Raw genomic sequence first — 14700 nt, forward strand, 5'->3', positions numbered from 1 at the left:
GATGTGATTTTTATCTGTATTGGTGTTCTTAGAAAGAATGCTGTTAGGATTTTGGATGGCCCCTTGATGCAGCTGAATCCTGAATCATTTACCTAAACTCCCAAATTTTCGTCTCACTCTATCTGCATCTCCAGCTTCCTCAAGGAAGTTTCCACTGATACCCCGTAATTCATTCCTTCAACATTTATTGAACACCTAAGGGACAGGCATCATCACAGGTATGAACCAGACACAGTAAGCAGGGGTTTAGGGTGTGGGCTCTGGAATTATATCACCTGGGCCTGAATCCTTATCTTACTACTGTTGTGTGACTTTAGACAAGCTACTTCTCTGTGCTTTGGTTTCCTTCAGTATTTAATGGTACCAACCTCAGGGTGTTGTTACAGAGTAAACACATGGGAAGCATTTGAAACAGTGTCTAGTACATGGTAGACAGTCAGTAAATGTTATTAACAAGCCTTTTTCAGGCATTTTCATTTCATCACAACCGCCCTCTGAGGTGCTATGAACACTGTCCTTATTTTATGGATGAATTAAGTAACTTGCCCAAAGTCATACAGCTGGTAAGTTGCTGATCAGGAAATCAGATTTACTTTTCTCTGATCCCAAATCCTGTCTTTAACCCCTATACTAGGTCTTCAAGTAAGTACTTAATAGTAGTACTTATTAACATCATCTTTCTTCATCCAAATTCTCTATTGTTCAAGGCCCAAACCATTTAGCATAGGCTCTAAATCCTTAATTGGGTATGGCAGAGCCAAGAGCAAATGGACTTGAGACAAAAGTCAAGAGACAGCGAACACAACAGAAGGGACCTTGTTAACTATACTGTCCCAAAGAGCAGTTCCCTGTCGGTTGTGCAGTCTCCGAAGGTGCAGTCTCCGAAGGTGCGTCACAGGAGGAGTTCAGGCCACAGAATTTCTGGGTGGTTCTCTTTTGTCACTCTAGTCATAACGTGACATGGAATTATATGCAGTTCCCTGGTATCTGTTGCATTTATTGAATTAATCTTTATCCTGATCATTTTAAAATTAAAGAAAATTTTTTGTAAATTGAAAATTGTCTCAAACCCCATCTACATGTCCCTGCCAACACCAACTGTAGCAAGGGTTTGCTTCTCACTGCCATCTAGCTGTGTGGACTGGTGGCCTGCCTGATGCAAGTGTGAGGCTGGTGACCCACTAGGACTCAGGAGGGAAGTCATGACTAAGTTGTGGGGCCTGTGATCAAGGCTATGGGTGGGCTGTAAGAGGGGAGGGTGGGGGCAGCTAGAGAAAGACAGCTTTGCAATTTTTTAAAGACTCAACTTTATTTTAAATATTGCTATTTAAGTTCACAATAAGACCCTCCAGAAGCTCACATGGGAAGAAGCTGGGAATCAAGGGCTTTATAGACAGGCAGAGGTTGGGGGGGGGGGGGGGGGGAGAGGAGGCGTGGTGAAGAGCAGGGGCTCTGTCAGGCCAAACTGGATTTGAATCCCAATTGCACCAAAGAAATTTGAGACCTTGAGTGACTGACTTTAACTTGGCACTGCCTGTTTCCTCATCAGTAAAAAGCAAGTACCTCTAAGATTTTTGTAAGATTTAATTAAGATAATGTGTTAAACCACTAAAGTTCCTGGCAAATAGTAAAAAAGAAATTTTATCTATCATAAGATCAGGCTCTGCTATGTCACCAGCAGTGTCCTTTCTGGGGAAGACCCTTCCCTTCCACAGGTTTTAGTTTTCTTTTGTAAACTGAGGATAAGCCTAGATGTCCTCGAATTGTCTCGGATCTGGTGCAGAGTAGACTGAGAGTGCAGCTCTGCCCCCTAGTGGTCTGTAGTTCTTATTTCAAGGTACCATAAACAATCCCTCAGGCAGGTGGCAAGACTTCCCTGACATTTGCGCCACACTGAAGCTGTTGCCCCTGGTCACTGGACTGCTGACAGCAGCTTCCCTAAATTCCTTATGTCCTAGGATTTGATGCTTGATACGCAGTTTTCCCTTAGTGCTCCTTTTAATGATTTTATTAGTATAGTCACAAGTTTGACGTCTACAGTACATTGATAATGTAGCAGAATAAAAATACTTTAAATAAATTATATAAGTGTGTCGGGTTTTAAAATGTCAACTTTGAGTGATCATGCATTTCCCATGCATCTGCATTTGCACCCCCACATTGCACAACTCAATCTGTGCTTATCCTCAGTGGGTCTTGGTATATGCCTCAGCGAGGTCTGGGCAGGAGCTGTTGTACCTTTTTGCAGACCCAGATTTTCAAGAGCAACGGTGTTGAACTCAGGCATTCCATGGAGCACTGTGGCAACACTGGGTTTTGCTTTGGTTCAGGTAACAATGCAACTACCCATTATTGCTTCTGTGGGCCACCTGATCCCCCATGGCTTGGGCTAGCACAAAGGGTTTTTCAATATCCCTGCATGAGGCCAGCAGGCAATCTCTGTACCCGTGGTTTCCTCCCTGGGGGAAAAGTCTAGAAGTGAGGTGTGCAGTCTTCCAACATGCTGTCGGTGATATAGCTGGAACCAAGATGGGATTCGTAGTAACTTTTTTCATCAAAGGTATTAACAGTCCAACCAACAACCTGAATGCCTTTAGCTGACCACTTCTTTAAATAGTCCCTGGAGAAAGACAAAAAAACAAATCTGTTAAGACAATGACCAGATGGCCCAGAAATATACTGATCACTGAGTATGGTACTCACTGAGTACTTACAGTGCTCAGAAAAAGCCTCTTAACTGAGACCACAAAGAGTGTTGCAAAACCCAGCATGAGAACCTCCTCCACATTGTTCCAGCTGAAAACATTTCAGTGGCTAGCTAAAGAACACTCCCCACCCCCCCCCCCAAAAAAAAAATCATATTGGAGGCCGTGACTGACTTAGACCCACCTGTCTCTTTGGCCTCATCTTAAACCACACACCCCCTTTCTTTTCTGTGCTGCAGAATATTGATTTTCTTTCAGTTCCTTGAAAGAACAGGCTCTTTCCTGCCACGACACTTTTGTTTCTCCTTCTGACTTGATCTCCACACCCGCCCCCCCCACCAATTGCTACTCACCCTTTAGACCTCAGCTTAGTTGTCACTTCCTTGGGGATGTTTTCCCTATTCCCCCAGCAAGGTAAAATTATATATGCACACTGTTCTCTCCTACAAAGCATTTGTCTTAGCTGTACTTCACTGAATTTTTAGTTGATCAGCATCTCTCTCTTCCACTTGACTATCAACTCCATGAGGACCATGGCTTTTTTCACCATGAGGACCATGGCCTTTTTTTTAGTTATCTTCAGATTCTTAATATAATACCTTGCAACACTGTCGACATATTTACCAAATATTTACTGAATGAAATGCATACATGCCTGAAGTAATATGAAACTTAAATTATAATCAGCTGAAACACATAGCTATAAAATTGCTAAAAGACAGATTAAGAGATTGCCAGCACGTTAGGAAACAAGAAGTTTCTTGCAAAGATGGAGCAGAGCCTGTAGTCAACGGGAGCAAGAGGAAAGATGGGAGAGATCAATTAGGCACCCACGGGACATCTTCACTGTGGTCTGACTTGGTTCCTATGTTGGTTTCCAAAGGAAGCCAATCACAGGGAAACATAATCTCTTATCAGTTGGGCAAATTTATTTTTTCTTTAAAATGCACTTAAAACCAAAAATATTTGATCAACTTGTTTTGGAAATAATAAAACATGCCTGAACCCTTCCCACCTAAGAAGCTAGTGACACTCCCACTTAGTAAGGCACGGTGGGATCTGCAGGTAGGAACCAATCCAATCTGTCCACCATCAACCCTTCCTTTCCAAGAAGTACATTCAGGAAATGTGTCAGGAGGAAATAAAACACCATCCAACTTACGGGGATACAAAATCTTTTTGCATGAAGAAAGCAGAAATTCCACACAGGTACCACAAGATATTATGCATGCTCCAATCGAGCAAAATGTCCAGGACTATAAATGTGGACTGTTTCCAGAACGTATCATAGCGTGGTTTCCCATCTCCCGTATAGCTAAGGCTCCAAGGTCTGTGAGTTAAAGCCGTTACCACATTCCGATCTGTTCGTCTCATCTGAAAAAGAATTTTGGAAAATGAAATAATTCTTGTAAATCCAATACCTCTCACTTCTTATAAATAAGCACTCTACCATAAACACTTAGAGAAAATAATGTGATGGATGTAAAGCACTTAAGTATAAATTAGAACACTTCCTTCACAATCCCAAACGAACTGCAATCCTATCTTTAAAATGAGAAAATCGGCCCTAGCTGGTTTGGCTCGGTGGTTAGAGCGTTGGCCCACAGCCTGAAGGGTCCCTGGTTCAATTCATGCCAAGGGCTGTTCCTCAGTTGCAGGCTCAATCTCAGGCCAGGCCCCAGTCAGGGCACATGCAGGAGGCAACCAATCGATGTGTCTCTCTTTCTCTCCCCCGCCATTCGCTCTTGTTCTCTCCCTTCCACTCTCTCTGAAAAGCAATGGAAAAAATATCCTCAGGTGAGGATTAAAAAAAAAAAAAGAGGAAATCATAATCTCAGGCTCAAGTTTTAATAATATTACAAGAAAAACTTTCAACTGGATATCAATTTAAATTCTGGCCAGAGATAATTAGAACTCAATGAGGATGGAACTAAGATCATTTCAAGAGGGGCTGGTTAGCTTTTGATCCTTTCTGGAGAAAATGGCTGAACAGACTGGTGGAGGTGGGGAAGTGGGATGAGAAATATATGAGAAGAGAAAGGAAGAATGTGGGGGCAGGGGATAGGAAGAAGGCAAAGGGGAAATGGGGCGATGAGGGGAAATGGGGCAAAGGGGAAATGGGGATTCTGCCAGCCTGTGCGCCATGCTCCCCTGAAGACTATATCCTACATTTTAAAGGCCTCTGTGGCCAAGTAAGTTTGGGAAACACTGATCCAAATATCTGAAAGCTCTACGACCCTATTCATCTCAATGACAGCTTATGTGTCAACAGGCTACACTCCTACTGTAAAATTTTAAATGTATGCTCCGTTGGCCACTGTTGAAGAATGCTACTGGACCAACTCATTATTTTGGAAACTGGTAAATTAAGGAAAAGACTAAGCATTTTTTTGCCTATTGGGCAACTAAATAGATGAGAGTTTCTTTTTATAGAACTATTCCAGGTAATACATGGAAGAAATTATAGAATTAAAATATTAACATTTTGCAACCCCTAGTAAATTGAGAAAGCTAGCCACTGGCATCAATAGCAGCTGCTAACAAGAGTCAGCCAGACATTACATGCCTTCTGATGGAAAAGTACCCTGACCTGTGAAATTATCTTGCCAAGAACAACTGAACCTCATTCGATCAAGCCTTTAGCTTTCCCTGCCAATTCAAAGGAAATACACGGAGGAGAAGGATGTGCTGAACTGTGTCATGTAGCAAAATCCAGACTTGGGCAACTTCTACAGAACAACCTGGTTTTAATAAATACATCACAAGGGGGAATAAAAAGAAAGGGATCTGACAGGTTTAAGATTTAAAATTATAACAGGTAGTCTTTACTTGGGTCCTGATTCACATTAACAATCTGTAAAAAACAAAAACCATTTGTGCTATTTCTGAGACAAATGAAATGTATACATTGACTGCATATTTGATATTATAGACTTACTGTTAATGATATAAGATGAAATAATGTTATTGTGGCTATGTTTTTAAAGGAATCACGTTTTAAAGATACTTAATATGTTTGGCCAGGTGGTTCAGTTGGTTGGAGTGTTGTCTTGTACACCAAAAGGTTGCAGGTTCAATTCCCTGTCAGGGCACATACCTAGGTGGTGGGTTCAATCCCGGGTCAGGGCGTGCACAAGAGGCAACAGACTGATGTTTCTCTCTCTCTCTTTCCCCCTTCCTCTCTCTAAACATATCCTAGGGTGACAATTTTAAAATACTTAATGCAATTTTTATGGATGAAATGATACGATGTCTGGGATTTGCTTCAAAGTAACACTGGGGAAGATAAGGGGGGTATTGATGAAACAAGCTGGGTCATGGTTAGAGGGGCTCACTGGACTACTATCTACTTTTATGCATATTTTAAATTCTTGGAAATTTAGTTTTTTTTTAAAAAGCTATATTTTGCTGTTACTCAGTGAGACATACAGCTACATAATTCTTTCTGTTCTGAGAACACTTACCAAAGTAATCCAAATGAGCCTATAAACATAAAAAAAGGAGCTAAAAAGGAATTATGGTATTTTAAAATGAAGTGTGAGTACATTCCCTTTCCTGAATTTCTCATTAATGTAAAAGAGTAATTTCCTGACTGGCCGGTGTGGCTCACTGGCTGAACATCGATCTATGAACCAGGAGGCCACAGTTTGATTCCTGGTCAGGGCACATGCCGGAGGTTGCAGGCTCGATCCCCAGTAGGGGGCGTGCAGAAGGCAGTCAATCAACAACTCTCTCATCATGGATGTTTCTGTCTCTCTCTCCCTCTCCCTTCCTCTCTCTCTGAAATCAATAAAAACATGTATTTCTAATAAATAAGGAGTTTCTTAACTGATTCAGTTCAATTTAACAGGCATCTGTCTTATGCTTACTTTGCCCATTGCTATTATCACCACCAACTAATATAATATTATATACAACAAAAATACTGTATTTTACCTTATAGATAACTTCTGGCAAGAAAGAGCAGACCATACTATTATTGTATAGTTGAGGAAACTCCATATACATTTTCTTTAGAGCATCAGTAGCCTGTAAAACAAAAGACATTCAGGTATTTAAAGTCTATTAAAATGTAATAGCCTTAGGCAATAGCTATTAAATATTAATTACAACCCTATCAAATAAATGAGATGTTTACTTATATATAGGGATGTTAAAAGGAGTATTAGTAGATCCCACTACCCACTGGGGTATATTTTAAACTCACATCTGCAGTAGACAAAGAAGTTGGGATACTGCTGCTTTACTGTCTTACTAACAGGCTCACCCATTTTGTCATATTTTTGGAAAGTATGGCAAACTGTAGGCCAGTGGAGGCTGGAAACAAAATTTTAAAATCTTTTCCCTATACCTTAGTTTAACCACTAGGAAAAATCCTTTTATACCCACAACTCTATCACCCTCTGCTTTTCCTAGCTGAAGCATGAGTCACCAGCCTGGGAACTACAAAGGGTAGATGTTCTGAGTCCAAGGGATTGAGAGGAAACATCATCCACCATGAACATGAAGATAGAAGCAATGGGACAAGAGAGAAATTAGGAAGAGTTGGAAGTCTCCCAACCCTCCCAAGGCGAGCAGAAATTTCTTTTTGTAGTCCAGCTAATAAATAAAGAAGAAATGATAGAATTAAAACATTGACGTTTTGTATCCTCTAGTGAATTAATAGATCTGGCCATTGAATATAGTGCTGCTACATCACAATTCTTGAAATACTGCTAATTTTTGGAAAGTGACATATACCTATCACCAAATATTAACAACAAAATGGATTCCAAAAAGGAAAAAAGAACGTAGAAATTCTTCCCCTTCACTAATGTGACTGAGTGTGAGCTACAGACTTATGAGGAAACTGAAGCTTATCAAGGTTAAGATTACACTGCAGTAAATCCATAATCTTGGCTCCTGTGCTCTACTATTTGCTGCCAACACTTGTTCCTTTATACAAACATTTTGGTGAACTGGATCACTATGTTCTACCCAGTCTTGCCCAAACCATCTGTTGAGCACCCAAAGAGAAAGTTTAAATAGCTGGATTAAAGATATGTTTTTTCTTCTCCCCCAAACCTCCTCACCCCCTTCATGAAGGTCACTACACCATGGGTAAAATGTAGGACCTATCAGGGTTCCCAAACATGGGCCTTATTATCAACAAAACCTGAAGTGCTCATTACAAATACATGTTCTTAGATCCCTAGATATTTTCTGAATTTCTTCTCTAGGTGGTATGGCCCAAAAATCCATATTTTTATAGGCATTCCTGGTGATTCTGATGCAGACCAACTGGAAAACCTAGAACTATCAATTTAGTAGAAAAATAAATGAACCAGAGCACCATTCTCTTTTTTCCTCAAAAACAGGAGTTTACTACAACTGGTTTATATATCCTGAGGCTTATATTTCAGATTTTAACAACTGGTTTCAACTGTATCCTGGAATTAATTTTAATAATTGACATCATCAGAATTCTAAACCAGTAGATGGCCATTACTGATTATAACTATTGCTAACTAGGGATAAATTTAACACAAGTTGTCCAAATGCTGAAAAAAGTATTTGTACCTGAAAAGCTGGTTATAAGACAACAAATGTAATCTGAACTACATTTTCCCAATGCTTTCATTGCAATATATTTTTATGAGTAAAAGTGTATGTTCTAAGATGTAAGCAAAATTTTATTTAGGAGTCATACAGATTTGAAAAAAATTATAGTAATTTTCTGATACAAGTATAACTACTCAAATCATAGAATAACAAAAATACACATAAGAGATAGAAATCATACAGAAGGGACAAATCTGTGTGAAGGAAAAATATCCTATTAGCTATCGGAAGCTTTAAATTTCACCCACAGCTGTCCATCTAAGATCTTTAATAGCCAGATGAAACTGGTCGTGTCCGACTCCTGAATTCCTTTTATAAGGCTGCTTGAAGTCTGTTCAAGAAGTGCCTCCTTATTGTTTATTTAATATCTTTGGCAAATGCTTTGTGCAAATAAGAGAAACCTGACTCTTCTATTTTGTGCTAGTTCTAGAGTATCAGGAGTTGTTAAAAGGTTCCATCAAAGGTTAAAAAGTTTAAAAGATTCTATAATTTATGGTTTTCCCTACAGACGGGGATTTTTGTATTGTATACTTCAATTGAGCAAATATAACCTATAAAAATAATTTAAGAATAATAATAACAAACTATTTAGTTTTGGAAATGATTAACAATTAAAGATGTCTTTCTTAAAAAGTGAAGTCTATGGTATAAATTGTACCTTATTTGCATGACCCTTGACATCAAAGAAGATTGTGAGGTTATGGTTTAGGGACTCTGTAACTGCTTCTCTCAGGGTAGGGATTTTTTCATCAGGGAAATCATTCCTGTCGGAGAGGGAAAAGGCATAGTACATTGTAGGAAAAAGAAAAAAATACAAGTTTAGTGGAACAGATATTTAACAAATGTCTCCCAAACAAAAGATTGTTTTCCCCAACTTCCTTTCTTAACCACACTAAAGTCCAAGGACAATTTACTGTATGAACTTAACCAAAGTACAGATATTCTTGACGAAAGAACAGCAACAACAAAAAAAATCATTTAATTTTTAGGACATCACTGGATTTCCACTGGATTAGTAATATAATTAGTAATTCTACTCACTAAAGGGCAGAGTATATGCCACCTTCAGAAACTCAGAGACTTAATTTTAAGACTGTAATTGCCCTAAGAGAACCTTGCAGGAAAAGTTCCTAGGAATACATAAATCTGTTGACTGTATTTTGTTGTTCATTTAAGTGCAAGTGGTTAAAATAAATAATGTTCTAATACATAATTTCCTGATTAAAAAAAGGGAAGTGCCTAATATATTAAGAAATTGGCTTTTCTCACATAATAAAATTTCACTGTATATGACTTAACTTATGCTAATTCAACTGTATTATTTCCATTAGAAGATCTTGGCTTTAAAAAAGATAAAGAGCATGGAAATAGTACAAGCAATTCTGCCAGCCATTCTATCCAATGCCTAGGCCCTGGAGTGAGAGATTAGATATATAAATTTGCTATTCCCTTGGCCAGTCTTAGCTTCCATGCCCCCCTCACAGGATGACCATCTCACCACATTGTGTAATTCTAGAGAAAATAAGTATTTTTCCTACAACATGGTACCTAAACACAAGCCAATTACTTCACTTGGTATTCAAGAAAGAAAAAAAAAAAAAACGCAACCTGTTCCAATTATGGAATAAAGACTAGTCATGTTAAAGACATAAAGATGGTACATTGATATCATGCCTTTTTCCCCCAAGATTTTTCAAATTCATTTTGAGAGAGAGGAAGAGAGAGGGAGAGAGATACATCAATGTGAGAGCAAAACATTGATTGATGGGCTGCCTCCTGCACGCCCCCTACTGGGCATCGAGCCTGCAATCCAGGCATATGCCCAGGCCAGGAATTGAACCAACCACCAACTGAGCCACACCCACCACCGCTGGTATCATGTTTTCATAAAGGATTTTAAGAGTGATGCTGACACTAAGCATTTTTTGCATTTTAAGTGTTGACTCTGAGCCTGACATCTTATGTGTACTGTCACTGTCACATTAAAACCAGCCTTTCCCTTGCATGCAGCAGAGCTATGAAATACCTGATTACTATAGTAAAGAGTAATCCCAGCAGCCTGGACTCAGAATTTTCAAGTTATCAATATTCTTTCTAAACTAAAGCATATTTCCTTTGGCTGATTTTTAATTTTTTTCAGATCCTAGGAAAATTAAGTCTGAATTATCTTTTAGGGAGGACTATAACTTAATCACTGGGTGCAATACTCAGTGCTCAAGGAGTATTCATCACTGTCCAGAGAAATGATACGACATGAACAACAATAAGCACACATTTTTCAGTATTACAAAGAAAACAAGAGGAGAGGGATTTAAATAACCACATTCCAAAGTATATTATTGCCCAGTATACCAATTCTAAGGTGTTTATAGCTGTTAATGGTAGGAAGGGTGTGGGTTCTATGGTTATATATATTTGAGAAACACTAAATTAAAGGTAAAAATTGACTGACATGGGCTATTTCCCAGGAGGAACATCAAGAGTACAGTGTTTGATCTTATTTGATCACAGAACCCTTTTCTTGGGGAACATCGTATAGGACTAGCACTGATATACATATATATACAGTGTCCCAAAAAAATGTATACACACACTTTGAATAATTATAAAGGGGGTGTTTATTAAAATACATTTCATTTTCGAAATTGAGCTATATCAGCTGTTAAAGTATATATACATTTTTTGGGACACCCCGTATATATATATATCATTTATATGACAATACAATGTAATTGTCATGTTAGTGACTAGAAAGAGTATTGTCTTGGGAATAATTCTAAGGCCAAATTTGGCCTCAGTGGGAAAAGATGAAAAACATCCTTTTCTGTTGTTCCTGGCACCTGCTTATTACTTGGGAAACCTGTAGACAGTTCAAAATAAAACACAACAAAACAACTCTCCTGGAGCAGAAGATGTGACTTGAAGGTACCAGTGTCTGTCTATAATCTCCAACAACAAAAAAAGATATGTTTAAGTGACAATCAACAATTTACCTTAATCTGTGATTTGCTGCAGGATTAAGCTTCCTAATTTGTTCAAATGTCAAATCACACAATCGACCAGTGCCATCTGTCGTCCTATCTACTGTGTTATCGTGCATCAAGACAGGAATCCCGTCAGCCGTAAACTCAAGGTCCAACTCCACGCCTGTTGCTCCATTCTTAGCTGCCTTAACAAAAACATCAACAATATTAATGTGAAGTGTCATTTTGCAACATAAACACTCAAGGCAATCAACAGGGCTGGGTAAGTAGACAGCTACTCTTACTGATTCCTTTCACATTTAATGTATCCATTCCTCAGCTGATTGACATTTTTTTTCTACTTTTTTTTTTTTTAATACTCACCTGAGGATATTTTTTCCATTGCTTTTCAGAGAGAGTGGAAGGGAGAGAGGGGGGGAGGGGGGGAGGGAGGGAGGGAGGGAGGGAGGGAGGGAGGGAGGAGAGGGGGAGAGAGAGAGAGAAAGAGAGAGATTGAGAGAGAGGGAGAGAGGGGGGCGGGGGAACACTGATGTGAGAGACACACCAACTGGTTGCCTCCCGAACGCACCCCAACCAGGGTCAGGGATCAAGCCTGCAACCGAGGTATGTGTCCTTGGACAGAATCGAATCTGGGACCCTTCAGTCAGCAGGCTCACGCTCTAGCCACTGAGCCAAACTAGCTAGGGTACCACTTTTTTTTTTTTTAAATCCTCACCCAAGGACATGCTTAGAGGGAGGGAGGGAGGGAGGGAGGGAGGGAGGGAGGGAGGGAGGGAGGGAGGGAGGGAGGGAGGGAGGGAGGATGTGAGAGAGAAACACTGATCCGTTGCGGCCCATCAGTGCCCTAACCAAGGATGGAACCTGCAACCCAGGTACATGCCCTGACTGGTAATTGAACCAGCAACCTTGCAGTGCTCAGCAATGTTCAACCAGTTGAGCCACTCGGCAGGGCATTGTTTCCATTTTTTGGCTATGAATAACACTATAAACATTTGTATACAATTTTTTATGTTTCAATTCTTTTGGGTATATACCCAGGAATGGAATTGCTGGATCACACAGCACTCTCTGTTTCACCTTTTGAGGAACTGCCAGGCTGTTTTCCCACCAGCAGTATATGAAAGTTCCAATTTCTCCATATCTTCACCAACACTTGTTTTTTATTATAGCCATCCTAATGGGTATGAAGCAGTATTTCATTGTGATTTTGATTTGCATTTTCCAGATAACAAATACTTATTAAGTGCATACTATGTATCAGCAGTGAGGAGAGAGTGGTGAGCAAGAAAGAATAGGATCATAGATCTTATATTTTAGGGGGGAGAAACAGACTACAATCATGTTACATACAAATAAATTATGACAGTGACAACTGTTTTGAAAAAGAAAATAGAAGGTAATGTCCTAAAGCAGCTAGGGAAGGCCTCTCTAAGAATATTGACATTTGAGCTGAGACCATAATGACAAAAGGGAGTCAACCATACAGAGATCCAGAAGAAGAGTTTTCCAAGCAGAACAAATGGCAAGTATAATACAAAGGCCACAAGGTAAGAGGGAGCCACAAAGTGACCTAATCTATAGATTCTTGACCCAAAGCGCTTACATTTGTGGTTTTATCAGGCATTCCTTATCCCATTACCCTACTTCTTCATTGCGTTTCTCGCTCTCTTCAAGTGTCTCATTTATGTATTTACTTGCTTAAGGCCTGTCTCCTTGACTCCAATGCGAGTTTTGCGAAAGCAGGGACCCTTTTTGCCCTGTTCGTGACTGCATGCTCAGTGTCCGGCACAAAGCAAGAATGTAAGGACTTGCTGTGTTCTATAAATATTTGAAGTTGGGAGGCTTTCCAGGCTTCAAAGGGATCGAGGGCCACTTCCATGTCTTCCTGGCAGACGCACGGGGTAGAGGGAGGGCTATCGTGAGATGACTGGGGAACCTTCGGGAAGATAAGCAGAAGTCCAAGCTCCCAGGCGGCGAGCGAGGAGTCGGGGGCGCTCACCTGCCGAATGGCCGCCAGCGTGTTCTCGGGGGCGTCGTGGCCGCCGCCGCGGTGGGCGATGGCAGAAACACGGTCCCGGGGCTTGAGTACCTGCAGGGCCCTGCGGGAGGGCAAAGGCTCAAAGCTGAAGAGGCGCAGCAGGAGGTAGAGGCTGCCAGTGAGGAGGCAGGCATTGAAGGGGCTGCGTGTCACCAGCAGTAACAGCAGCAGCAGGAAGGAGAAGGGGCCCAGGAGGCCCCCCTGTTCCTCCCACAACCACATGCCAGCGCCCGCACCGGCACGGACCGGAGTCCCGAACCCGCCGGGCTCCCGGGACAGGAGAGCCAGAAGCAAGGGCAAGAGCCCAAGGCACTCACCGCACGAGCACCCTGCGAGGGGTACCGCGCCGCACAATGGCGGCCGCGGCGGCAGTCGGAGCCGGAGGGGGAGCCAGCAGCCCAGCCAATCAGGGCCGGGGATCTCCAGAGGTCGGGGGCGGAGCTATTGGGTAGCAACGGAGGCGGGCCCAAGTCCCAGGCCCGCCCAAGTTCCAGAAGTGGCTTCTGGGTCATTGCGGGTCAGGACATCAGCCCGGCTTTCGTACTCGGGAATGGGAGGGATGCAAGAGCTGTTGTACGGTTGTACGACTGCAAGGGATCTTAATGATTCCTTCATTCTGCCCTCGAGGACACTGTCCAGGGACCCTTGAAAGGGGCAGGACGCTTCTGACTATTCAATTCAATTCAAGGTGTGCCAGGCACCACCCTGGGTGCTCAGGACACAGCAGTGAACAGGACTTACGAGGTCCTTGCTGTCCCGGGGCTTACATTCTCCTGGGGGAAATAAGAGTGTTAGAGAGTACAGCTAACATTTATAGAGCACCTAGCATGTTCCAGGTTCTGTGAGAGCAAATGCTTCATGCATTATCTCATATATTCTCACAATAGCCTCAGTGGGTAGGTATTATCTCATCAGACTGAAGCCAGTCGACTTTAGAAGGATTTTTCAGATTTGGAGGGAATGAAAGAGCATAGCACAAGGAGGCATAATCAGATTATAAAGCTGGAAGGGATTTTAATGATTCCCTCATTTTATAGATGAGGAAACTGAGGCCAGGAGAGGTGAAGTGAATAGGGCAGTTAACGGCAGAATCTGGACTGATATCAAGCCACCCTAGTTTTAGGCCGGTGGCTTTTCTACCGCTGTTCTTCCTGCTAACCTTGCTTCTCCACCTGCTAAGGGCCAATATTGGGACTTATGTACCAGGCACTGTGAAAGAATTATGTTGTTCCTCATAACTACCCTTGTGATAGTCACTTTTAAAACTCCTTTTACATATGTAATAATATGCACGGGAAGGAGGCAGGAGGTAAAACCGAGTTAGGAAATGAAAGAGGCCACTACATCATATTTCGGAAAGCCGGTAACACGT

General features: G+C 41.3%; 1 protein-coding gene across 4 annotated transcripts; it reads right to left on the reverse strand.

Annotated features, from left to right (window-relative positions):
- Positions 1-1289: 1289 nt before the first annotated feature.
- Positions 1290-13712, reverse strand: GDE1 (glycerophosphodiester phosphodiesterase 1). Of its 4 annotated transcripts, none has more exons than XM_081133713.1 (7): positions 13646-13712; positions 13290-13389; positions 11300-11471; positions 8965-9070; positions 6642-6734; positions 3868-4079; positions 1290-2620 (listed from the first exon to the last, which is right to left on the reverse strand). In XM_081133713.1, exons 3-7 carry the CDS (start codon positions 11404-11406, stop codon positions 2473-2475), a joined length of 666 nt encoding a protein of 221 aa, XP_080989839.1. In that variant the 5' UTR covers positions 11407-11471; positions 13290-13389; positions 13646-13712; the 3' UTR covers positions 1290-2472. The 4 variants fall into 4 exon arrangements, with proteins under 4 accessions (XP_080989839.1, XP_080989837.1, XP_080989840.1 ...); XM_081133711.1 differs by having other exon boundaries at positions 11300-11475; XM_081133714.1 differs by having other exon boundaries at positions 11300-11475; positions 13290-13704.
- Between the last annotated feature and the right edge of the window lie 988 nt (positions 13713-14700).

This window comes from Miniopterus schreibersii, assembly GCF_964146895.1.
Source record: "Miniopterus schreibersii genome assembly, chromosome: 3".
Lineage (NCBI taxonomy): Eukaryota > Metazoa > Chordata > Mammalia > Chiroptera > Miniopteridae > Miniopterus > Miniopterus schreibersii.

Coding starts and splice junctions, on each gene's coding strand:
- GDE1 (XM_081133714.1), bottom strand. CDS start 13,550: ATGTGGTTGTGGGAGGAACAGGGGGGCCTCCTGGGCCCCTTCTCCTTC. Junction 9,071..11,299: donor GCAGCAAATCACAGATTAAG/GTAAATTGTTGA, acceptor CCTCTCCGACAG/GAATGATTTCCCTGATGAAA. Junction 6,735..8,964: donor TCAAGGGTCATGCAAATAAG/GTACAATTTATA, acceptor TTTGTTTTACAG/GCTACTGATGCTCTAAAGAA.